Here is a 27,364-nt window from a genome sequence, read left to right on the forward strand (position 1 = left end):
CTGCATTTTCAACAAGATCTTAAATTTCTCCATAATAGTTGTTGATATATAATGTTTGTACTTGAAATCTAACATCCGAGGTATCTCCTCATCAGTACCTCTTAGATGATTTCTTTTGACACAGGTGGATTTTTCCTGTTCCATTGCAAATCTAGACATTTTTGACTGTACAGTTGACAGGGTATCTATATTGTCCAGACCGTATTGTGTTCACTTTTGAAGAGTAATTTTAGTTCTTGCACACAGGTTAGGATCCAGAAATCTAAAATCCTTAAAAAATTCTCATCCACTTGGGTGCCTCTGCCAGGAACAGACCAGTTTCACACAGCAGATGTGGTCTACACGATGTGTGCAGCAGTCTCTACCTAGAAGTCAAGGCTGGGAGGAGATCACTACCTCAGCGCTGCTCAGTGAACAAAGGTGGGAGACTGTCTCAGCCAAGGCTATTTCACTGCTCACCCCATATTTTGTCTTAATCAACCACCTTTAGCTCCCTAAATGGGGTAAGCGCTGCCTCATCTCTATAGATATTTGCACATGCTGTTTCTGCCATACAAAATGCTTCCCACTCCCTCCCTTTCCCTAACTAATTCTTACTCATCTTTAGAGTCTCAGATAATAAATTATTTTCTCAAGTAAGTCTTTCCTGACATTCAAGCTGAGCTGGGTACCCCCTCTACAAGGCCTCAAAGCACCTTCTCAATGATTCTCATCTTACACACTTGTCTATAAGCAGAAGAGTTATTTTGGTACTCATTTGTCAACTATTTACCCAGTAGTTATCATATGCATAATATAGTTCAAGCTGCTGTGAAGAATGTGGTGAAAATAAAATAAAATGTTGCTTTTTACTTTAAAGGAGTATAGAACAGAATCTTAAAACTGGTAGGTGAAACAATAGAGGCATATTATGTTTAAAAACAATGCAAGGTAGTGTTAATTATATACACTAAGTTGTGAAATATTCTATGCCACAGATTCTAAAGTCCACAATGTAAATCTTGCAAAATTATGTCAGGTACATTAACCATAGGAAAATGAATAAGACACTAATTATAAAACAATTGAATAGCAATTTTTAGTTAAAGCAAGAATCTATAATAATGTACAATTAGTAAAAGTGCTAAAAATTGATGACTCCACTATATATATGTATATATATATGCATATACATATATATAATTTCTATAAATGAAGAGCACCCTAAGAATTTAAATAACTAATATTTAGAGCAAAGGGATTTTTTTACATTTGAAAAAAGACACATTATGTCTCTGTAAAAGCAAAAAAAAATAAGGGACTAAGAGTACAAAACTAGATGAAGGAAAAAGAAATGCAAAGTGGTAGACCAATCTCAAAGAATGAGCACTTAAGAATATATAAATGGAAATGTGTTCAATTCTCATAGTGGAGGCTTACATTGCTACCAAGTGAAAACTCACAGAAACCATGTTGCAGAATAACTAAAAATCCTATATGCAAATTTCAAAACAAGATGTAAACCAATTTAAAGCAAGGATAGAAACATTATTAATGGAGGTACAACAGAAAAATAGGTGCACAGCATATTTCAAAGGGTCAGTAATCTCAATCCCTTCTCAACAGTAGATTTGATCAACAAGATGACATGGGCCAGAAGAAATCATCAGTCTTCCTAGCAGTGAGCAAGAAATGCTAACTTTACAAACATTAGAAGCCAATCAAATCTTCACGGAACTACAAAAAGTGGTTTGACACCATTATATTCAAGATACTGGAATAGTTTATTCTTTGATTAGGGGTTATCAGTATAAAAGCTTCTTTCATATCTCAAGATTCAAAATCCTCTCCTATTCATTTCTGGGCTAATAGGAAAAAAATGTTAAGGAAAAAACGCTTGCCTTCCAAACTAGAAAACAGTGAATCATTATGTCTGCCACAAAACCTTCTCTAGTTTAATAAATGAAACACATAATTCTAATACAAAGAAGGGAATTTAAAAAGAAACTTGTTATATTAATTCTTCAGAATAACCACATAGTCCTTCCTGGAAAGAACTATTGTTTTCATAGCATCTAAGGACTACATAAGTAAACTCTCTGGTTTATATCATATTGGTTCTCTTAACCATTTGTCCGTTTCACATAATTCACCCTAGTTGAGAATCTTTAACTTTATTAAAAGTAAAACTAGATAACATAAGATTTCATAAATAAATAAAATGAAACTAGAAAGCTCTAGTGATTATTGCCACAGAAAAAATAATGGCAATGCAAAATGAGTATCACATACAGGCAAACTGATCCTTCTCTTTGGAATATATTATTAATAATGTAATAGTACATTCACTGTTATGGCAAGATGAACACACAACTGGCACAACAGGTCAGCTAATAGGATAACCCTCTACACATGGAACCAATACTCACACCACCTCTAGGTTTTACCCCAGATAGAAAACATCTGGAAGCTGAGGATGAGCATGCTTCACAGTTACAGGATCAATGAGATTCGACTTTGAAGAAAGAAAGGATATGTGTGGCTGTATAAGTGAAGTAGTTCTACTTCATAGGATTCCTAACCTTAAAACCTGATTAGGTCAAATTTCATCATGTAGGATTTTTGTTTGTTTGGAACACATTTTAACTCAAGAACATGACTGTAACAATAAGACTGAAGAATAGCCACGTAAGAAAATAAACTATTTTCATGCAATAGGAAATACTAATCAACAAACAAAGCAAAAGGGGATATCCAAATGATTGAGGCAAATAGTTTGTCATTAAAATATAAATAAATCTTTTCAGGTTAGTAGAGTAGGATCTTTTCTTAATAAAAGGTGTACCTGTTAAGTTTCCATTATAGCCTTTGTTGGGCTTAAACAGAAACTTGGGCACCAAAAGAAAGAAGGCTTCTTCTTGGGCATGTGGCTGAACTGGGAGATAGAAGAGGGAGAGTGGCTTCAGGCTCTGCTGTGCTGACTCTAGAGGCCCCTGGGACATCCAAAAAACATGAGCATCTTGCAGTTTGTACACCCAAGGTTTAATCTTAAAACAGGAACTAAAGTTAAAGCATTTTCAAAAATTATGTATTGTTCAAATTAGTTAAAATTTGGAAGGCAGAAAAAATAAATCATAAACAAATAAATTAAAATAAATATAAAATAAAGTTTTATATTTATCAGTTGATCCTGTAACTGTAAAGCATGCTCATCCTCAGCTTCAGATGTTTTGATAAATAAAAATAAATATAAAAAATAGTTTAAAATGGTGGCCAAGAAGAGCACTTTAAAAAATGCTTAGCCAGGTATGGTGGTACACTCATGTTATCCCAGGGGCAGGAGACTGAAGCAGGAGGATAGAGTTTTCAGAGCCAGACTCAGCAAAAGCGAGGGGCTAAACAGCTCAGTGAGACCATGTCTCTCAGTAAAATATAAAATAGGACTGAGGATGTGGCTCAGTGATTGAGTACCCCTGAGTTCATTCCCTGGTACCAAAAATAAAAAACAAAACAAAACAATGTTTAACTCATAAAATGAAAAAAAAAATGACAACCAGCAAAAGAAATGTGAGGAATAATTAGAAAGCAGAGAAGCAAAGATGAAAATAAAACATATCTGAGAACCTAAAGGAATGGAAACTCAATTAGGGGAAGTTGACTGAGAGTTGGGAAATGTACTCCCCAAACAGTAACAATAAGACTAAGAGTATTGCTCTTGACAAGTAGAAGGTCAAAGTCCCATGTGACCTTTGAGAGAGCAGATTGCAGTAAAACAGGGGGCAGGAGAATGAGATATCTATCCTCATCTCTCTGTATATGTAGAGCTTGAGCTCACCTTGAAAACACCATTAACAAGTTATTAATTCAAAATTCCAGCCACGGTGATAGCCAAGTTTACAATCCTTCTGTAATGACACCTTCTTGGCCAATAATTTTTTAAAATGCTATAAAAGGCAATGATTTCAGAAATCATTAAGAAATTACAAACTGGTGTCTAACAAAGCATGTTCAGCTCTCATTTTTAAAAAATCTAACCGCAAGGTGTAGTAGCACATGCCTGTCATCCTAGCCGCTTGGGAGATTGAGGCAGAAGGATCAAAATTTCAAGGCCAGCCTCAGCAATTTAGTGAGACCCTAAGCAATTTAGCAAGACCCTGACTCAAAAATAAATAGATAGCTAAATAAATAAATAAATAAAATTAGGACTAGGAATGTGGCTAGGTCGTCAAGCATCCCTGGGTTAAATCCCTGGTACCTTCTTCAAAACAAAAAAAAAAAAAAAATATATATATATATATATATATATATTAACTACTTCAAAAAATATAACAGATCTGGCAATATGGTCCCACATTACCAAACTGTGCGTTCACTGCCCTATGGATACTCGGTGTCCTTCTGACACCTCCCCTCATCATTTCCAGTAATCACTTGATTTCTATAGCTATAAATTATCTAATTGTGGCATTCATTTAAGAAGAAAACTGGCCAGATCTGAGAGTATCCAGGGTGATATGGCCATAGATGAAAAGAATGAATTCCTGTCGTTTGCAGCAATGTGGATGGAACTGGAGGACATGATGCTGAGTGAAATGGTCACAGAAAGACAAATACCACATGCTCTCCCTCACATGTGGAAACATAAAAGTTGACTTCATAGAAGTAGAGAATAAAACAGTTACCAGAGCCTAGGAAGGGGAGGGGGATGAAAAGAGCATTGTTAGTGGGTACAGTGTTGTAGCTGGCGAGGAGGAATAACTTCTAATATTCTACAGCACACTAGAATAACTATAATGGTTAACAATTAATTGAATATTTCAAAACAGCTAGTAGAGAGAATTTTGAATGCTCTCAATACAAAGAAATAATAAGTGTCTATGGTGAAAGATATGCCAATTATCCTAACCTGATCATTGCACATTCTGTCATATCACTCTGTACTTCATAAATATATACAATTACTATATGTCAAATAAAAATAAAAATATTTTTTAAAATAAATTAAAGGGGGCTGGGATTGTAGCTCAGTGGTAGAGAGCTTGCCTTGCACGCATGATCCTGGGTTCGATCCTCAGCACCACATAAAAATAAATAAGTAAATAAAAATAAATATTTCAAAAATTAATTAATTAACTAATTAATTAAAAATAAATTAAAGGAAACATATTAAGTTCTCAACTATTTCCTACTCTGGCTACAACCAGAGAGGTGTAGGTCTCAAACTCAGAACTCAAACTCTGTTTCCATACTTCCAGCTTACTAAGTGCATTTTTCCTTCCCAGTTAAAACATTGTTCAGAAATACTTGCAGGGTTTTCTTTATTCTAATCAGTGCACCTTCAGGAGAATCCTTCAAACAGGTGGTCCTACATATAAGTGCATTGTAGCCTCTGCTGACACTAAAACCATCTGGATTTTCCCCAGACAGATCCTGATTAAATTATTATCTTCAAAGGAAAGGGAAATAATCTTCACAAAAATATAATTTTATTGAAAGGAGGCTGACTCATAGTGGAGTAGGGAGGGAGAACATGGGAGTAATAGATGAATTCTAGATAGGGTAGAGAGGTGGGATGAAAAGGGAGGGGGCAAGGGATTAGCAAGGATGGTGAATGTGATGGACATCATTACCCAAAGTACATGTATGAAGACATGAATTGGTGTCAACATACTTTATATACAACCAGAGATATGAAAAATTGTGCTGTATATGTGTAATAAGAATTGTAAATGCATTCCGCTGTCATTTATTTTTTAAAGATATCAATTAAAAATAAAAATATTTTTAAAAAGCAGTTCTCATAAATTCATAGAAATATGCAAATAGATTACTCACAAATAAAAATCTTTAAAATCTTATCAAAGTTTTGAAAATGCTTAAGGAAATTATCTTCAATTTACTTTTTAATGTGTACTTCACTTGTTTGATATTTCAATCCTTTGTTGTCAGACTGCTTCTTTTCAATTTTAGTCTCCCTCCCTTCAGTCTCCTTTCATTCAAATCCAAAACTATCATTTTTAGTGCATAATGGTTATACATGACATTGGGTTCATTGTGGCATAATTATACAAGCATAGAATATAATTTGCTCCAAAACCATCTGGAAAAAAAAAGGCACCATATCAACTGAGTAATACCATTTATTTATTTATTTATTTATTTATTCATGTATTTATTTAGAAGATCATGAGCTTTCTTTGCTTTAAAGTTTGTTTCCCCAATGCCTATGGGATAGCCAGCGAAATCCTAAAGTTCTTTCAGGTCTGTGGCCTTGCCAGCCTCCCAGGACTTCACACACATCTGCACCTTGCTCTCTTGAAATGATAAATGGGTAACTCTTCTCTCCACACATCAGAATTCTGAAGATGCAAAATGCTATGCTCTCTCTTGTCTACAGCCCTTTTCTAATCAATTTTTATATACTTTGTAATATTAAGGACTCAATAACTATATGAACAAATAAATTTAGAAAAATTCAAGAAAAACACAGAAATTTAAAAATCAGTCAACATCCTAAAAACTCATTTAAAGACATTTCACTTTTCACTCACATTTGATCCTCCTTCCTACCCCAAGACATTCAGATGTGGGGCAGGGGTTGGGGATCACAAAGTCTCTTGATTGGCCCTTGGATTGGCCCTTGGAGGACAAGCAATAAAGAATTATACTCAACATAATTCAGAGACATTTTTCTTTCCCCTTAAGTTTTATTTATTTTATTTTGTTTGGGTGGTGATTTGGGTGGGGTTTTTGTTTGATATTTTGTTTTCATACTGTGGGGTTTCTTATTTGCTTGCTTTGCTCTTTCCCCTGAATTTTTTACTTAGAGTATATCTGACATCTAAGAACCTGGTATACACAATGGCTAGGTCTGGCTACCAAATTTAATTTGTATGGCTTCAAGACACACAGTGAATTCTGGCCTTGGAAACAATTTAATCTAATTCATCAAGGCTGAAGCCACTATGAATTGTAACACATTAGGTTCATGACAAATTAAAACCATCCATAGAAAAACAAAAAAAAGAAATCACTTTTCCTTCTCCATTTAATCACATTAGCTCATGTGCTAAATCCATAGGCCCACCTGTTTGAAGGATTCTCCTGAAGGTGTGCTGATTAGAATAAAGAAAACCCTGAAAGTATGTCTGAACAATGTGTGAATTGGGAAGGAAAAAAAAAAACACCTTGGATGACATTTCACTAATTACATTCACAACTCTTCACTTTTACTAACAAAATGATGATTAGTAGCTAATTTTAGGCCATTAATTGATTGCCTTTATTAGTAATTAAAACTGTACATGTTAATTGTACCAAAAAATGGAGGAATTTAATTATTGAAAAGAATGAATACCACTTCATACATTTTAACAGATTTTGAAAAAAGTATATCGTGATTAAAACTAAATCCTATGGATTTCCATTCATTTTTTTTATTTGTAGTTTTTAAAATAAATCTTTAGTATAAATATTTTTAAACAAAAGAACCCAGCTTTACTTGAATCATTTTCTTGCTGATAATTAACGCTGATCATGAATGTGAAACCCTGCATATCATTATGTGAAACATTTATGCATTCAGAATGTCTACTTGGTGGTTTTCTTCTTAAGAAGCTAAACAATTCATTAAACAAGTTGCTCCTGAATGGTAGATCAGAACAAGCATAAGCTGCCTTCTGTAGAGTTCTATTGTGAAGCTGTACCCATTTGTGTTTTCTTTGAAGCCATAAAAATGAAACCCTTATGCTCATATTAAAAGCATAAGAAAGGCATCTATTATGTCAATAGATTTAAAACAGGGCCTTAGACACAGTGAGAACCACTCCAAACTGGCACCCTTATAATAGCAAAGGTTAAGAAGTGCATTCCCAGGGAAAACCTTCAAAGGCCTACATATCATTATATCCCAAAACAGATGGCATCACAGTGTTTGGAACTATAGTTTATGGACACCTACAATCACAAATAAATCCTTTCTAATCCCACTCTTTTGTCTAGATTTTGTACTTTGATGATAACTGCAGGTGCCTTTTCTACACTATATTATAGTACACCATTTATAAATAATGAAGATTCACGTAGATATATGGACACAACTCAATAAAAACAACTGTTATACAATGTATAAAGTAAAGTATTTTAATGGTAGCAGATTTATACTTTGTAGTAATCTATGACTTCCAGATTCTAATCTATTATAAATCTTCAGTAGTCTGAATTTTACAGGAAAAATATGATGAAAATATACTTCTCTCCTATATTGCTGGAACTATAAATATGATTTTTTTAAAAAGCCTCTCCATAAAACAATGTGGAATTATCTAGCGTCTATTTATATGCCACGGAGAAATTCTCAAACACAGGAGATAGGGACAATAACATTCACAGTGGCATCTTCTGTATTAGCAAAAACTACAAAGAAGCCACAAGTTCAAGAGGAAAACGAGTGCAGGAACTAGTTAGTCTACCAGTGTCTGATACACTCAGCAAATGCAGACTGAGCAGCAATGACAAGGGATGAACTGCGGCTCCACACACTAATGTAGACGAACCCAGAAACAATGCTGAGCAAAAAGGAAGAGTCACAGCTATGTGCAACTTATTTCCACTGGTGAAAATTAAAACCATGCAAAACTGAGCAATGTGATATTGTTATTTATGTTCAGTTGTATTTTTAATCTAAAATTCTGCTGAGAATAACCAAATCACACTACTGTGGATGACAGACTGACATAAAATTTCGTATGATTATTCCCTATAAATCCCTTTTTTTGAATTTAAACATAGTTTACTACAAAAAATTATCTACAGACAATTTCTAATAGATACTTACAAGTCAAAATATTGTTTAAAAATCATATACTTCAATATTGAATAACATATGCTCTCACTTACATATAAAATCTAAAACAGTTGAAATCACAGAAGAGTAGAATGGTGGTTACCAGGGGCAGGTGGGAAGGGTTGGGGAGATGTTGGTTAAAGGAAACCAAAATTTCAGTTAAATGGAAGAAATGAGTTCAAGAGATATATTTACAACACAGTGACTACAGTTAATAAAAATGTATTAGAATCTTGAAAATTACAAAGTAGATTTTAAGTGTTTTCACCTCAAAAAAAAAAAAACTATGCGAGATAATACATGTTAATTAGTTTAATTTAGCCATTCCACAATGTATACTTATTTCAAAACAACAAGCTGTACATGGTAAATATATATGATTTTTTTTAAAGAGAGAGTGAGAGAGGGAGAGAGAATTTTAATATTTATTTTTTAGTTATTGGCGGACACAACATCTTTGCTTTGTATGTGGTGCTGAGGATCGAACCCGGGCCGCACGCATGCCAAGCGAGCGCGCTACCACTTGAGCCACATCCCCAGCCCAATATATATGATTTTTATTTCTCAATTAAAAGTAACTAAATACTTAAGGAAATATGTAAAAGCTAAACCATAAGAAGATTTGAATTATATCACAACTTAACAGAAAAGTTTGACTTTATAGTTTACCTGAAACTTCACAAGGTCTGTGAGACTGTAGAAAAGAGCTCTTCAATTCCTGTCTATATATAAGATGTGGCTTATTGTGGTCTTCTTCATGTTCACTCCCATCTGCCTTCATTATAGGTTCTAAGAAATATTCACCATCATGTGCTTTAAATGTTCCCATCTGAAAATAAAGAAAACAAAAGTCAACATTTTTCCAACTGTAACTAAGAAGACACATTGCACCGCAGGTTACAATGAGCACATAGGGCTAGGGGAGTGGCTCAGTGATAGAGTGCTTGCCTAGCATGAGTGAGGCCCAGTGTTCAATCACTAGCATGACAAAAAAGTAAAATAAAATAAGCACACAGAAGTAAAACAGCAGAGCCTGTTCAAAAATACCACAAATGTACATAAAAATTTCCTTTTCAAGACTCATTCTTCTTTCTTCATTTATATATATGAAGTCATGAAAAATTAAATAATATTCCAATAGGCAGAGCTGCGATAATAGGTATTCCAGATATAAAAAAAATGGCAAAGCAAAGTCCTCAAAATGGGAAAAGATAAGTATAGAATAGTCTATAAATAGCAAAGGTTGGTTGATTTAATCTGTGTAAGGCAATAATGTGATATCAAGACTAAAAAGTAGGCTGGGTCAAAATTGTTGAATGTGGTGCTAGAAATTTGGATTCATCAGCAATGAAGAGCCATGAAAGAATTTTCACAAAGACCTGTCTTCTGAATTCCAGAATCCAGCACCCAAAATGTTGTTGACATCATTCACACAACATTCCCAATCTTAAGAGGTCTAAAACCATACTCTTTTTCTTTTTTTGTGTGCTCTAATTTTTATTTTAAGTAAAACAAAAATTTTTGGTACAGAGATTGAACCCAGGGATGCTTATCCACTAAGCTAAATCCCCAGCCCTTTTTATTTTTTATCTTGAGACAGGATCTCACTAAGTTGCAAAGGGCCTCAATAAGTAGCTGAGGCTAGATTTGAACTTGTGATCTTCCTATCTAAGCCTCCAGAGTCTCTGGCATTATAGGCATGGGCCACGGTGCCTAGCCATACTCTAGATTCCGGGTCCAAATTTGTTGTTTTTAAAAAACACTCCCTACTTCAGTAAATGGCCTAAATTTTTTTAGATTTCTGAGACCAAAACTTCTTTTAGAGAAATCAAGCATGGTTCTTTCCTTCAAATCCCACATTCAGTCCACCTGCAAATCATGATGGCTCAACTGTCAAAGTGTAACCAAAATCAAATGACTTCTCCCATATAGCACTATATCTATGATCAAATCTAATGGTCTTTCTTCCTGAACTAAATCGATAGCCTTCTGTAATCTAGCTTCTATATACAGTCATAATAATTGTTTTCAACAAAAGTCTGGATCATGTCACTCCCCAGGAAAAAAAGAAAAAAAAATACAACTAAGGAAAGTCACTCAATAAAATCAAATGTTCTTACAATGTTCTTCAATATTCTATGTGATGTGCCACCCCTCTGTACCCCTCCATTCCTCCAAGCACACACTGACAACAATTAGGCTCTGTCTTTCTTTTCTCCTACTTTCATCTTATCTCACACTAGAGCTCTCTCCTGGTGCCTTTGTTATTTCTCAAACATGACAAACAGAGTCCCACCTCAGGGACTTGTTTACTAAACCTGCATCAAGCACTTCTTCATGGGAGTTTCCAGTTATCATTTCTTTGGAATCTCCACTCAACATTCATCACCCTATACAAAATGGAACTGAACCACCTCTCTAGTCCCTATATCCCAGTTCACTTTCTTAATATCACTTATCACCTGATACATTTGTATTTATGCTTCTTTGTAACTTGTGTGATACAATCCACTGAAATATAAGCTCCATGAGAATAGGGCTTTGCTTGTACTCTTCTTTGTATGATTGCCACATACCAAATATTGAATAAATATATGCTAAATGAATGAATACTTGAGACCATAAGCTATGAAATTTAACTTAGTAAGATTTAATGTTAGAGGTGATAGAAAAAAAAAAAACTAGCAACTACAAGACAGGCTATAACCCAGAAGAAAAATCTGAATAATGGTAATGGTGATAGTGATGGTTTGGCAGCTGGAACAGATTGATTACAAGATATCAATGCCAGAAGAAAGTAGAAAAAGAGACAGTGAAAGGAGTGATAGAGATGACTTGGGGGGAAGATATAATTTACTAAAAAGAATCCAAAAAGATTAGATATCCTAACAGATCCCTTTCTACCAAGAAAAAGATGTCCAAGTTACATCAAATACAAAAAAAAACCCAGCCTTGATGGTTTCACAAAAGAATTCCACCATACCTTGAAAGATCAGATAATTCCACCATTATTGAACTGTTCCAAAATATAAAAAAAGAAGAAATAATCCAAATTATTTTTATGAAATTAGTGTGAATTTAACATCAAAATCTAGAAATGACAACACTAAAATGCAACAAATGAATACAGAGCAAGCTCATATGTGAATATCAAGGTAAAAGTCCAAAATTATATTATCAAAAGGAATAATAAAATCCAGCATCATACTAAAAGACTAATACATGGAGCTTATCATAGGAAAGCAAGTATGATTCAATATTAGGAATCCATTAATAAAATCCATAATAAATAATAAGTCACATGGCTTTTGATAAAATAAATATTATTTTTTAAAATGTAAAATAGATGGATTCTTCCTTAACATAATAAATTATGTCACAACCAAAAAGACAACATCAAGCATAATGAAGACATAACAAATCACTTCACATAGGTCAGGATTACAAAGATTCCCTTTACTATACAACAGAATTAGATAAAAGAAGGAGAACAGAAGTATAAAAATTGGAAAGATAGACGTAAAACTGTCATCTTCCTATATTACACCAATAAATACTATAAAATAATAATATTAACTGAAAAACTACTGCTAACCCAAAGTAAATTTAGTGAGATACATATATCCAAACAATTGCCCTCTCTCTCCCTGGTCAAGTGAGGCTAAATCATCTAAGGTAGGCATATATAATAAAAATGGCTTTACTCCAATATCAGATATCATATTCTCATTCTCTCTCTCTCTCTCTCTCTCTCTCTCTCTCCCCCTTCTCTCTCTGACTTTCTCTCTCTCTCTCTCTCTCTCTCTCTCTCTATATATATATATATATATATATATATGTGTGTGTGTGTGTGTGTGTGTGTATACCTCTATATTGACATATATTAATTCATACATAATTCATATATCAAACTAACAATAACTTTGAAACATATTATGATATACTCCTCACTTTACAAGTAAGACAAATAAGGAGCAGAGGGGTTAAGAAACTAGTCCCCAAGTCTCACACCTAGTAAGTGAGAAGAGGAACAGCCCAGCTCAACAATTCATGCCTTAACTCATTACACTACACAGTCATCATATGCCAATTTTGATAAGTTCTATGAAATAATCAACAAATATTTCATATGTACCTACTATGGACTAGACATAGTTTTATGAGCTAAAGATACAAAAGTGAACATGACAAAATCCTTGCCTTCAAAGAACTTATATAGGAAAAGACAGACAACATGTAAAAATGTAATACACCAATAAGTGCAATAAAAAAAAAAAAACTAGATCAAAAAGATAGAAAACAACAGGTGGGGAGACCTTCGCAAAGGGAGAGCAAGGTTGAAGTTGGAATAACAAGAAGGTAGCCATGGAAAACTTCCAGGGAACATTCCAAACAGGAACCAAATAGCCTAGAGACAAGGAAAGCTTGACAAGTCCAGGTGACAGAAAACGGTAAAGCTAAAGCTGTGCCAACCAGGAAAAATGGACTAGTAGGATATGAGGTTCAATCGGCAGAGGTCAGCACTGCTTGACTTTGAAAAGCACTCATCATCACACCTCAGAATATACAAATATATATTTACCTATACTTAAAACTAAGCATTTTTCCACTTAGAAAAGCATATTTCTGCAAAGAACCACTTCAGAAATGATTTACTGAATTATAGGTAATACTATAAGCACAGGTTTAGTGAATGACACTCCATTTCTTAATTATAAATATGTTAAGATAATTTATAGACAACTTTAAAATGGTTGTTTTAAATTCTATTATAAATAATAAAGGTATATTTTAAATTGCTATTTTAATGGAAAAAAACACTAATGCTATTTAAATACTTATGGCAATTATAGGCATAAAGTTCTCTTTACGATAATTACTAGATCAGTGTTTTTACTCTCTTTACAATTCAAACATTTAAAACATTGCCTGAAATGGACACTCAATATTTCTGTAGAAATTAAAATTATGAGAACCAAGATAGTATCTGAGATTTTTCTCATATTCCCTTTAATAATTCTTTGATTTTCTTTCTAAACATTCTTAAGTTATGGTAGTCTTGAGACTTGTCTGGGATATATTTACATGATAATTGTCTTTCTTTGATGAAAACTAAAATATTTAGGAACTCTTAATGTGCTATTAGGATTGTATATTTTAAATGGTTTAAAAGTTAAAGAAATTCCATCAGATATACTAACTATAAATTAGTGTCTTTTGGTAAAAAGCAAAACTATACATATTAAGATATTTTATCTATTTCCTGGATAGTTTCCTAGTGACCTGTCCCCTAGCATATTTCATTAATGCTACCAATATATAACCACAATCAAATATTTTCAGTATGTACCAAAATTCTAGCATTCTCTATTTTATCATAAAACTAATTTCAACTGTAATTATAAGAAGTAACAAAGATACTGGTTTTGAAATCTGAGTGCATGGATCCATGCAAAATTCCCTTTCTGCCTTTTAAAAAAAGCTTGCTGAAGAGGGGAAATGTGATATCTAGGAAAAAGATGCAAATAGACATGAACTAGCCTATTACTTAGCTAACTGCAACTACAAAACCACTTTGAAGAACATCATGCTATTCCCAAATAATACTGAAAATATTTATACCTGTGGAATTTCTTTCATGCTCCCCGGGCTCAAAATCTGACTATGGGGTACTTCTATTTTAATGTTCCAATAAAACTGCACATAGATCCAGCTCATGCTCCCATATCAGATAAAGCAAATATAGTTCAGTCCAGACTCATCAGCACCTCCTTTTAGTTGTGCTAGAACAGCTTGCGAAGAATAATGCCTTTGCAACTAAAAGGTTCTTTCTTAAACAAAACCTTCATGTTTTAAAATATAAAATTCGGGGAAAAATGTGAAATAACTTGTTTTTTAAAAATGATTTCTCTTTTGAATTATCAGTGAGAGACCTAGAAGTATTTTACTTCCATGAGTTTTTCTATAATCCATCCCATTAAAGGGAATTTCCTGTTCAAATAATAAAAATATTAAGGTTTTGCCTAAAGGCTCCTAAGGAAGCACTTAATTTTTTAAAAAACTTGGAAAGGAACCTGGTAAGGAATTTGAGGACTTAGCAAAACAGGTGGCTCATAGAATTACATTTAGATCATGCCATATTTTTAGAAACCTATCTGCAGATGAGCACTACAATTCGATTTATGAGAAATGTCAATCAAATTCCAAAAAAATAATTTCTTTCAATGACTATTAAGAATCTGCAAAACTAAATTTCCACTTGGGCAAGGGTACCTAATTTCTTAGAATAAGGATTATCTATTGGCCAAGCTGCTTTGAAAGGCAGTAAATAATTATACAACTGGTTCCAATTTATTTCCACAGGCCAAAATTCTTATGTTTAGAAGATTTTTATACAATTGTTTTCCCTAAAATATTCTTATTTCAGCATTGTGGCATTCATCCATGTATTTTTTTCAAATACATGGCAAACACATGTACTGTTGCTACCAATAATGTGCTCTCAGATTTCATTAAAGGGTAAAAACAAGCACGAGACACAAATCCCTTTAACTCTCTTCCCAAATCATTACAGTTTTCATATTAAGCAGTAGCAACTGGAGAACAACATATGAAAATAAGGTACTGTTGAACTGTTTTCTGAAATATGTAATGGTTTCCCATCTTTAATCATACACCATATCCTAAACATATTTATAAGAAAGCCAAGAAATGTGTACTATGTTTGCACTCATGGAACTTTGAGCAAGTTATTTCTTATCTCTGACCCTCACCAGAATCATCTATAAAACACTATAAAGTGCAAATATAGATCTTTATCACTTGGCACTATGTGAATTAAAAAGACAATTATCTGCATAATTTTATTTGTTCCATTTCCTACAAAATGTAATTTACATTAAGATAATGTTCATAATAGGAGCTCAATAACTGTCTTAGAATTGAACATAGTTTCAAACAGGATGAAAAATTCTCCATTAAATACACACATGTTATAGTCACCCTTTGCACCACAGGCAGAGCACAAATGTTGCATAATAAAAGATCCCAACAATAACTCTGAGATTCATATTTATTCTGGAATAGTCTGTTCAATGCATAAAGGTTTCTCTCCCTGACAATTCCTCATTGTAACACCAATGATCAGACCTAGGAAATAGTGTATTGAATAATGAATGAATCAATATGAAGAAAATATCAGAATTGGATCTGGAAGAACAAAGCAGAAAATTTATGGTAAAGTTTACTTTTCTCTTCTGACAGCATTCTTTACCTTCCCCAACTCCAGATCTTTAGAGATCTTTAGAGATCTGGAGTTGGGGAAAGTAAGAATGCTGTAAAAGTGAGAAGAGACAATAGAAAGGAAATCCATGGCTGACCCCTCACCTAAAGAGAATGGTCCTTTACCAAGTGCTGGTCCATCAGGATCAAGAAAATAAAAACAACTGAACTCATCTACCCAAGATTTATAATGCCAGAGGACTCAGGTTCAAATACTGAATCCCAGAAACCTCAATAATGAGGAATAAATTCTATAATATTTCTCTTTCTTTGAAGCACTGAGGTGTTTTTGAAGTCATATGAACTTCAACAAAATAGACAATTATCAAGGAAACAGCCACATTCTTGTAAAGTCTGAGTAGCAGTCCTCAGGTCAGCCTCTCCCAAACTCTCCCTAAAATGTCAACAAAGACATAAAATCTAAAATCACCATAACAGTGAGAAATTACAACAATGAAAAGAAAAAATATTTTAGATATATAATAGAAATTTAAAAATATAATAGAAATTTTTTAAATAATAGAAATTAAAAAAATATTTTATATATATAAAAGAAATATGTTCATGATATATTGTCAAAATAGTATAAAGCAATATTACTTACAAACAAAAACAAAAATTACATAGATTAACTAGAGGGAGACATGCTATCAATATGCCAAACCATCTGTCTTATTAGTAGCATATATTTTTCTAGCTTATTTTAAATTTATTCATAATTATCTTGACATGTAATACTCTTCAATTATTACTTAGGCAAATCTAGCTATTTTTTTATTTGTGTATTTCCCTTTGTATTTTCCCCCATCTAAAGATCATAAACATATTGTCATTCATTGGTGCTGGGGATCGAACCCAGGGCCTTGTGTATGTGAGGCAAGCACTCTACCAACTGAGCCAAATCCCAAGCCCCTTCTTTTACTTTTGTAATAGAGCAATAGTTTTATTTGTCTTACTAGTAGGGTGAGAATCCAATACATTGTTTTTCCCTAAAATAGATTCTTAGCATTATAAGATTTAATATAAATGTCTTTGGCAACTGTCACAGGAAAATAATTTAAAGCAATTATCAAAATTTGATCTGCAGTGAGAAGCCAAATCAGTTTTTGACAGATTATATTAGCAAAGAAATCACGAGCCTGACTCAAAATTTTTTGACGAATTTCATTGTAAAATAAACTATAAGCCCCCAGAACTATCGCAGCACCCCTGAAGCTTCCCTCCTTTCCAGTCAGCAGTGCCCTCAGAACCCATTTAGATAAGTAATGGAAGAGGAAGGACAAGACCCTTATAGAAGGCAGGTAACTGATGACTTTCCAGAAAAATGAATCACAAAACATAATGAGGAAACTCCTCCCCTCCTGCCAACCAAATGGTCTCCACAATTCCTCCCCAGAAGGAGTAAAAATTTTTTGTAGATCAGTGACAACTAGGTGTCTTGCTTTCTTCCTACAGGAAGTTAAGGTTAGGATACCGCCCACGCTGGTCATGCTGGGTTTGCAGGGGGTGCAAATAATTGGTCTTTTTAATTCACAAAGTGCCAAGTAACAAAGAACTACATCTGTACTTTATAGAGAATATTGTGCATTACTCAGAGACCACAGAATCTCAGTCAGAACAAGTGCAACTGTGAGCATTCATAGACAAGAAGAGTATGTCTGCTGTGTAGCAAGAGAACAGCAAAGGGCTGTTTGGTAAATGGAAGGGCAGCCTGTGGTAGAGACTGTTAGCCATCTCCAATATCTATGTTCCTGTCTTCTTCATGGGAATACTACTACTCCCCATTTCCCAGACTTTTTGTATCATGGTGAAGCCAGGAAACAAGTTCTCATCAACAGAATATACAAAGAATTGTATGTGTCTCCTTTGAGATGAAAAAGTCAAGACCCAGTATGTCTTCTCTGTGCTTTTACCATGGTAATAGATCATTTATCTAGCTTATGGATATATTTTTAATTTAAAAGTACAATATTGTTCCAATTGGAAAGGTAATCTATATGACCAATAACTAATAGTGGTTGCTAGGTACTAAATGATAAGTATTTATTGAAAAGAATGAGCATTCTGTTTCTTCCTTTTAGTGTAAACTGGATGGCTGAAATATATTTTATAGAAAAGTGTAATTATGATAAGAAAAACAAGAATAAAACCACCAGGGTGTGATGTAAGCCCATATGAATAATGTGACAAATGGAATGCAATTAATCTAGGTAATATCTGAAAATATTTAATCATACACAAATTATAAAAATGTCCAAGTACTTCAACTAAAATTGCTAAAATAATTTTCCTGCATTGAATGGCTAATATGAAGCAGGACTAGCTAAATATTTGGCACATATTAATGAACATTAACTATTTAGCATATTCATTCACACACATTAAGCATTTCTATATAATGCATTAGCTGCTAAAATAAATATGACTATATTTTCTGCCTTTAAAGTCTATTAATGAGATAGAAATGTAGACAAGTAACTTCAATTCAATATATAATGAAAGTATACATGCATTATATATTACATAGTAGTAGAGCAAAGGCCTGATCAACACTGCCGCAAGTAGATTGGGAAAAGGAAGAAAAGCTCAAAATAGGTCATGAAGAATAGGTAAGAATTTGAAATAAAAGACATTCTATACAGAGAGAAGAGCAAATATAAATTTAAATAATTATGAAGACTAAAGGAAATCTGTGATTGAATCAAATAAATGTTTCCAGAATTTTTCTTTATCACCTGCTCCTTTGTCACGGCCTTTCTTGTTTAATGGCCTCGAGATCACTAATTCATCTCAGCCCCATCATTAGAATCATTTTGGTCTGCTGCTCTTACAGTGCAAATTCTAATAGGTCAACTGCAAGATTGCTCCCCTTCAGCACTACTGACAGTTTGATAACTCTTTGTTATAATGGGGTTTTTTAAGGATTGTGGGATGTTTAGCAACAATCCTAGTCTCTATCCATACTTGGCCAGTACCATGCTTTTCTCATGTTCCCATTGGCTATGAAAACAAAAACATCTCCAGACATTGCCAAATGACAAAACTGCCCCACAGCTGAGAAAGAACAACTGTTTATAATAATTCACCTTCCATGGATACCTATTCTTATTCACTACAACATTACTCAGGTAACCTTTCTCCCTCACCCACAGTAGACTACAACGGTGGTTCTCAGTGATTCACTGCCTTCTCTGTAGCTTGCACAATGTTGCTGAGGAGAGATGTGCCTCCTATCACACAGAACTATCCTGCAATATACAGTTAAAGCATTCACAACTTTACAATATATTTAAGGCTCATGGTTTAAGAGGTTTCAGTCCATGGATGGATGGTTCCATTACTCTAGGCCTGATGTAAGGAAGAACATCACAGCAGAGGAGGAAAGAAGATCAGAATATTACCACCAGGATGCTGAGAGGCTAAGCTTGGCTTGCTAGGGAAAAAAATAAATACCCCCCAAATTATGCCTCCCAGTGATCTCCCTCCTCCAGCCACACTCTCTACCTGCTTCCAATTATCACCCAGTTAACCCATTTGAGTGGATCAATGCACCAATTAGATTAAGGCTCTAAAAACACAATAACTTTACCTCTAAACATTCTTGCATTGTTTCTCATATGAGTTTTAAGGACATCTCATATCTAAACTATAACAGAAGCCTTCCCCAGCACAGACCTCCACAACTCCCTTAACACCTCCTTCCTCAAAGTTCACATAGAACTTTTTATACACTCTTTTAACAGCACTTAATAGATTGTGTCTTAAGTGTTTATGTGCATGGTGTCACTGCTCTGAGAATGTCAAACATAAGTGGACAAGGGCACTTTGAAACCCATCAACATTTGCTACCTCACCATTATTTCCCCAAACTACTCCCAGTCAGTAACCAAATGTGGCAGGAATACCAAATAGACTTATTTTGAGGAGGTATGAGATTTTTCTCCCAGCCATGTCTGGCTCAAGGGCTTTGCTGGATTGCTTGTACTTTCAAGTGGCCTAGGGTGTTTCTACCCAACATTTTCATCCTCTGGCTTCACCTGTTTCACACTTACATGCCCCTATCCCAAGTCTCCCCTTAGTTTCTCTAGCACAGGCACTTCCGTTGAACAAAACTCCATCTTTACATTTGCTTCTTGAAAACCTGAACCACAACACTCTAGAATGTTGAAAGTAGATGTATAGGAAATTCTCTCTACTGTTGTTTGATCAAATATTTGAGCAAGCACATGAATAATTAAAACTATTACGAGTTTTTCCAACAAAATATAAATAAAGAATGGCATATGTAATGATCTGGGACTACATTAGTTCTGGGAATGTAGGAAGTTTGGAAACTGATAAAACTTAATTTTTCCAGAGCAGACAAAAAATAGTACAGACACCATTGATACTTTCCATACTTTTATTTCCTGTCTGAACAAGAAATTACTAGAGCAACTCAATAATCAGTCATCCAAGAGCAGGAGAGCCTGACAGGCTGCAGAATGGTTCCTATGTGAAACTTCAAATAAGTTTCACATAGCCACTGCAAGCTGCTCTCTGAGAAAACTGTATAAGCCAGATGCAGTTTCTGGTTTTATGACATCTGGAAACTGTTTCCTTCAACCAAAAAGACTGCATTGCTTCAAATCCCACCAAGAAATAGTGAAGTTAGCTGACTAGGTGGTCAAGTTAGTCCCTACGGGACTTTGGAAGAAGGGAACACCTAGGTAATATGAGAAGAGAGCTACCAGTGACAGAGGGATTGGCAGGAATAACCTCTGGAAAATTTATGCATCACATCCTGGCAAGTACATGACAATAATACTGCAATTTACTAAATATTGACCCCAACTCTGGCAAGAGCATTTGTCAAAGTTATATAAGTTTACAGTTGAGTATAGGAATATTAAGTCCTGATAGCTACACATTCTATCAATTGATTAATAATGGCGTTTGATTATCTATTACACTACTCATAGATAATTTTAAGATCCAGCTTCATTTTCATATCTACCATAGATTTTGAAGATGTATAAATAAATCTCTGTTCAGAAAAGTGTATATCATAACATAAATAAATACTCATACTTGTGGGAAAGAATGACTGTAGAGAAGGAAAGACTAGGAAAGCAGGAGTTACACATGTTAAACAAAGAAAATTTCTGGTAGACTCAGCCCCTTCTGGTTGTTGTGCCCAACACTTGGGAAGAAAACTAAACAACAGTAGTTATGGTTCAGTGATTCAGTAAAAGAGAAAACGTGTAAATACAAAGACTTCAAAAAGTGACAAGAGTAAGTGCTGGGAGCCATCAGCCAAGTAGGTATGACAAATTCCTTGCCAGCTTACTCCCATGCTGTCTAGTGGAAGGACTTCTGAAAGGTGACCTTGCTCAAGGACCAGGGCAGGATCCGTGTTTAGGGTGTTCCCCCTTTAGAATAGGGCGGTTTAGCATAATAGGAGATTAGGGTGTTCCCCCTTTAGAATAGGGCAGTTTAGCATAATAGGAGATTAGGGTGTTCCCCCTTTAGAATAGGGCGTATCCTGCTGCTGAGTTCCTCTTGAGTGCTTAGGGTCAGACAGTATATTTTGGGAGACAGAAGCCCATGCGGAGTGGATTTGGGCAGAGTAGTGGATTTGGGAGTGGATTTGGGCAGAGAACGTGGATTCCCCCAGAGCGTGTTTGTAGACGGCCGGTGTGAGTTCGGGAATAAAGAATTGCTGTTTGAATCTACAAGCTGTGTGGAGACTCGTGATTTGTGCCCAGCCAGAGACCGCGGCAAGTAAGGATAAAATACAGAAATTGAAAAAAAAATTAGTTCACATGTTTTAGGTCAATTCAACAGTGTCAGTTTGAACAAATGACTGGACAGAGATAATATTTTGAAAGTATTGATCTGAATTTTTGTTCCTTTCCTTTAAAAGTCACATTCCCCAGCAGCCACAGAGGATGGAAGGGTAGATGCTACCCCAAATGGGAAGACAGAAAAGTGATGGGTTAACTAAAAAAAAAATACAAAAGAGTCCTCCATAGAGTTTAGGAAGAAAAAGGCAAGAGAAGCCAAAGAAAGAAGTGGTAAGATGTCTATGTGCTAATGTCTCTTATGTAAGTTAAAATTCCAGAATCAGAAGGCATATTAGATTGTTGAAATAGATGGCCAAGAGAAGTGCTCTAGCATGCTTAATATGTAGGACTCAAAAGAGATCTTCTGAAACAGTTCTCCCCACACAGAGAAACTGGAGGGGTAAAAGAGTTTGGCAAAGGGAAAACTCAAGCTATTATTTATGGCATTAACTCTCAAATGCCATGGCATTAACTCTCAAATGCCTTGGAAGGTTTCACGCCGTCAGGGAGATCTGGAAGATTACCATAGCATCACCAAACTAGCTTAACTAGAGAAGGTACTGCACCAGGAATAAAGTAACCCTGTGTCTTAGGACTCTACAATGCATTAGCCTGACAAGAAATCAAACTGGTATTACAGCCAGAACTCAGCAAACAAGACCAGGGAGCTGTAACTGAGCAAGAAAGGGAAGGCCATTAATTTCTCAGGCCCAGAATTCAGTTGCTGGTACCAGAAAGGTTCAAACAGACTTGGCAGAAGGATATCACCAGGAACTTGAAGAACAAAACAGTACAATTTCCTCGCCTTTCTCCCAAATAATACAAATATCTCAGAACACTTTATGGCCCTGTATATGGTCAGTTGTCATCAATGATCAATGTATGCTTGAATCAACAGTGTATAATATACATTGAGCCAGGCTCAATAGCTCACACTTGTAATCCCAACATCTCAGGAGACTAAAGCAGGAGGATCACAAGTTCAAAGCCAACCTCAGCAACGTAGTAAGGCCCTAAGTAACTTAGTGGGACCCTGTCTCTAAATAAAAAGAGAATGAGCTGGGGATGTGACTCTGTGGTTAAGCACTGGGTTGAATCCCCAGTACCAAAAGAAAATAAAGACAACTACAACAAAAGAAAACCAAAAATAACAAATAAAAGCAAGAAAAAATAACATCAAATGCTCATTTCAACATATTCAGGAAAACATTTAATACAATGCAAGATCACAATTTGAAGCAAAACTAAAGCAAAGCAAAAAGTAATTAGAGAAAGAAGAGATTTCTAAGTTAATAAGACAACTCCAAAAGTCCCTCAGCAAACTGCAAACAGTGCTTAATGGATTAACCCTGGTCAAGCTAAATCATTATTAAGTACACAAGGAAACAAAGGTAAGTTAGGAAGTGAGGAACAGGACCAGAAGGTTGTTATTATTTAGTTCTTAGACTTTATATCAACATATATCTACAAACAACTCACCAGGCCCAGGCTGTGGGTACCACAATTTTATCCAGATATAAAGATTAAAGACTAATCTGAGACTAAAAAGAAGAATCTGATATAATGTTAAATCGATTCTAAAATCTGCCAAAAGTTCTTCTCTTTGATGAAACTATTCATCTAAAGAAAGTTAATGTTAGATCAGGTTAGAAATATTCACAATTACAAATAAGTAGTAATTAAGTGTTTTAGTGCTAATATCAGAAATAGACAAACTCAAAGAAATGCCACTAAAGTAATTCTAATAATTAAGACTTAACATTGGTTATGATCACACTACTGAAAAGTTATCCATTTAGATCTTGATACCTCTTGTTATTTATTATATCATTGGAAAATTTTTATCTTTATGAGGTATGCAATTAATTTTTAAATATTAAATCAAAAAAACTGAAAGTATCACTAAATTTATCAAAAGCAAATAGCATTTAAATACAGGATTAATAATCCAGGATGATGACTTAGGCAACTATATCTAAACTGGCACAGTGACAAGAAAAGATGAATTCTAAAAGGAAATATGGAAAAAATAATTTGAATTACACCAATATTGTGAATCAAAATGAGCAAAAACATCATTCCTAATACTGTTTCCCATCTGGACTGTTTTTCTCAAAAGTTCTAAAATACTGAATCAAGAAAATATATTGACCATGACAAATTTGCAGTAGTAAATCTAGATTTTCCAGACAAACTAAACATTATTTTAAAAGGCTGTAGAAAAGAGAATTTTTTCCTTTGAAGTATAATTGACTGTGTAAATATTAGAGTATGTTTCTGCCATTCTGATGTTGCAGATATTTTACGTTTATCTACAGCAGAAAGGAAGGAAATTGTTCAAGGCATTTTGTGTAAATACAACTCAAGATAATAGCTTGAAAAAGAGCAAAGAATCCAAATTTACTTAGTAGTGGCCAACACTCACCCAAGAAGACATCTTAAACCTGCAAGGAAGTTATTCATTTGGCTTGGAGAGACCTTTTATTAATTTTTTTTATTCAATCACATAATAAATAGTGAAGATGTTCTAAAAATATCTTTGAATACCTTTCTAAAAGTATGGTTGTTTTGGTTTGTTGATAGGTTTTTGCTTAAAAATATTGACAGTATTTGAGAACACTAGAACCCTTTAACCAAATTCTTCGTTCTTTTTTTTAAAAAAAAAATATTTATTTTTTAGAAGTAGTTGGACACAATACCTTTGTTTTATTTTTATGTGGTGCTAAAGATCGAACTCAGGGCCTCCCATGTGCTAGACAATCGCTCTACCACTGAGCCACAATCCCAGCCCCCTTAGTTCTTGATTCTTCTTGAACATACATTTTTCAAAGGAGTCACTGATGAAGTGAGCTAAGATTTGTTTTAGAGTAAACATCCTTAACCTGGGGTTCCAAGAAACTGGATGGAAAAAAAAAAAAATTACTGCTTAATTCTCACTTACCTCTGATAGCTGAACATTTCTTCCAATTATGACTATAAGTGAAATCACAGACATTGTAGCTTTGTTAACAATAAATTGACACTTTCAGATTACATTAGAGTTCATGTAGCTATCTGAATTGCTTACGTTCATCAACCACAAAAGTACAGTAGTAAATAGACTAATAGCTGTTATTATTTAATGTGTTAATAAGCAAGTATATGTTACTATATCACAAATTGGCTTTGTAATATTTTGACTAATGAATTTAATTGACTTTCTTTTTAATATTATGTATGTTATGTTGTATGTTTAAAATAATTACTGAAAAGAGGTTCTGGGCTTAAGCAGACTGCTTATGTTCGCGGGGAAAAAGTTGAGAATATGTTTTAATGGGAGAGAAACAAATCAAATAGTTGAATATTTTATTTCATTTCCTTTCTCCTCAGTAAAGTTTTAAAACTATCTTTGTCCTTTATTCTTCTAACACTAATGATCATTTCTCATTTGCAGGATGCAGGTCTTTTTAGATCACTTGAACCTTGCAGGTGCAATGCATTTTAAATAGATTCTACCTCCTCCCTGTTCTGTACTTCACAGATGAATGGTCATCCCTATACTATCAACAAAACAAAGTTCTTTTCAAACCTTGCCAGTGTGAACCTTTTCATTCCACACATATTCATTCTCTTATCATTCTACATTCCAGTTAATTTACCAAATTCAAGTAAATGTAGAGGGTTCTGCCTCAGCAGGTGACCAGGTATGGGTGCATTTAAACAAAATAGCCAGCCCTGCTGTTGGAAATCAGACTCCACTTATAGCACAATCCCCACAAGCCACACTACCTGAGGCCTATCACCACTCCATCTTCTGACACTTGCAGTAAAGATGCTCTCTCAGCTTTGCTCAGAGGCGTGATTTTACCCTGCTGGCAGGGACTTGCTCATCCCAGCATTAAAGCCTTCCAAACTCCTCTCCCCAACCGAGTGGCCTTTAGCTTGGCTTTATCTATATGTTAATTCCTCTGGTGGCCCACCACGAACTCCTAAGTCATCAAATGTCAACTCAAAACCCCACTGCCTGGCTCGCAGGAAAATGCCCAGGGATCAGAGCAAGCTTACCAGTCCTCCACACAAGCTAAAGACCGCTGTTTGATCCTCCCGCGCGTTGACCTGACCGCGGTAGAAGCAGTGGCGCAAGTCTGGGGGCGCAGCGCTGTGCTCCGGTGCGCCGCGCGCGGGGGTTCCCAAGTGTACTTCGGTGTAGCCCGCAGCAAGGAAGGTCGAGTCCGCGCTCAGGTTCAGCTGGAAGAGCTGCCCGTAGGCGCTGATGCGGTAGTGGGTCCTGAACGGGGTGGGTTCCAGAGCCTCAAAGCTGCGTTTCTTCCGGCTGAAGTGGCGGCTCTGAGGGAACACTTCACCGAACTCATTGACCCGCGCCGGGGTCACCACTTCGTAGGAGGCTAGTGTTTTCACCAGAGCTTCTGCAGCCACAGCGATATAGCCATTGAAACCTCATGCGCTCCCAACCCCAAATTTCTTCAACCAGTCATCTCCGCTAAAAGTCCCAAGATCCTGGTACACCCAGGGTCGGGAGAGATGCACTCAGGCAGGCGATAGCGTACACACCCACACACCCTCAAGCGCCTGTTGAGACCGTTCATGATCTGCTTTCCCACATCCCAATTTGTTCTAAGCAAAGACCTTGCCACTTATTGCCCTGGGCAGCCCACCTCCTTCCCCGATCCCTCTTGGCTTCTCTGCCGCCACCCACTTGTGCCCTCCGGGTTCAAGCGCCACCCTGTCCCACGCGCCCCAGCCGCGTGGTCAGGGGAATAAGATGTGTCCCCAGTGCGCGCGATTCCTCGAAATCCGGTGCAACCAAGATCTCTCGGGATGCTTCGGACTAAATGGTCCTGGAGTCCCAGGATTTCCTGTAGCTCCAGCGTCCCTCAACCCACAGAGTTGCTCGCCCCCTCCATACTCCTGTCCCACTCTGGCCTCGGCCCCCATTGCTGCTGAAGTGTCCCCACGGTAACCTTACCTTGTCTGGGGTGGAAATGAACTTCCCAAGACCTGGTGATGAAGAGCGAGAGCTGGTAGAGCAGCCCGGTCAGCCACTTGGCCACCCGCATGGTTCCACCCAGGGGATCCCAAACAGGGAGACCAACCGGAGCCACAGGCCGCCCAGCCGGCTTTCCCCTGCGCTCCGCTGCTTCTCCTCCCTCGCGCCCTCCGCTCTCCCGCCGGCCGCCCCGGCGCCTCAGCAGCCTCCCGAGAAGTAGCCCGGGCCCCGCGCCGGCCAGTCTAGCCACACCGCCAGCCTCTTCTCCCTGAGCCGCAGCTTCATCGCACTGCAGCCCCACAGCCCCTGGCTCCCTCTTGGCAGCTTTGCTCCCCTTTCTGCGCCCACACCGCGCTCAGAATCCCTCTCCTTAAGTGCAGCTCAGCGCGGGGAAGCTACTCGACCTAGCAGGAACCGTGGCAATATAGCCTCCTCCAGCCAGGCAAG

The 27,364-nt window shown here is 35.8% G+C and overlaps 1 protein-coding gene across 1 annotated transcript in view; it reads right to left on the minus strand.

Annotated features, from left to right (window-relative positions):
• Positions 1 to 26,987, minus strand: part of Adamts20 (ADAM metallopeptidase with thrombospondin type 1 motif 20) — a 156,939-nt gene extending 129,952 nt beyond the window's left edge. Inside the window, exons 1-3 of the mRNA XM_076852774.1 lie at positions 26,897 to 26,987; positions 25,975 to 26,336; positions 9,494 to 9,653 (exon numbers count right to left, since the gene is read on the minus strand). Coding sequence (XP_076708889.1) covers positions 9,494 to 9,653; positions 25,975 to 26,336; positions 26,897 to 26,987 — 613 coding nt within the window. The remainder of the gene's footprint in view (positions 1 to 9,493; positions 9,654 to 25,974; positions 26,337 to 26,896) is intronic.
• Positions 26,988 to 27,364: the final 377 nt, after the last annotated feature.

The sequence above is a fragment of the Callospermophilus lateralis genome, chromosome 4 (assembly GCF_048772815.1).
Source record: "Callospermophilus lateralis isolate mCalLat2 chromosome 4, mCalLat2.hap1, whole genome shotgun sequence".
NCBI lineage: Eukaryota > Metazoa > Chordata > Mammalia > Rodentia > Sciuridae > Callospermophilus > Callospermophilus lateralis.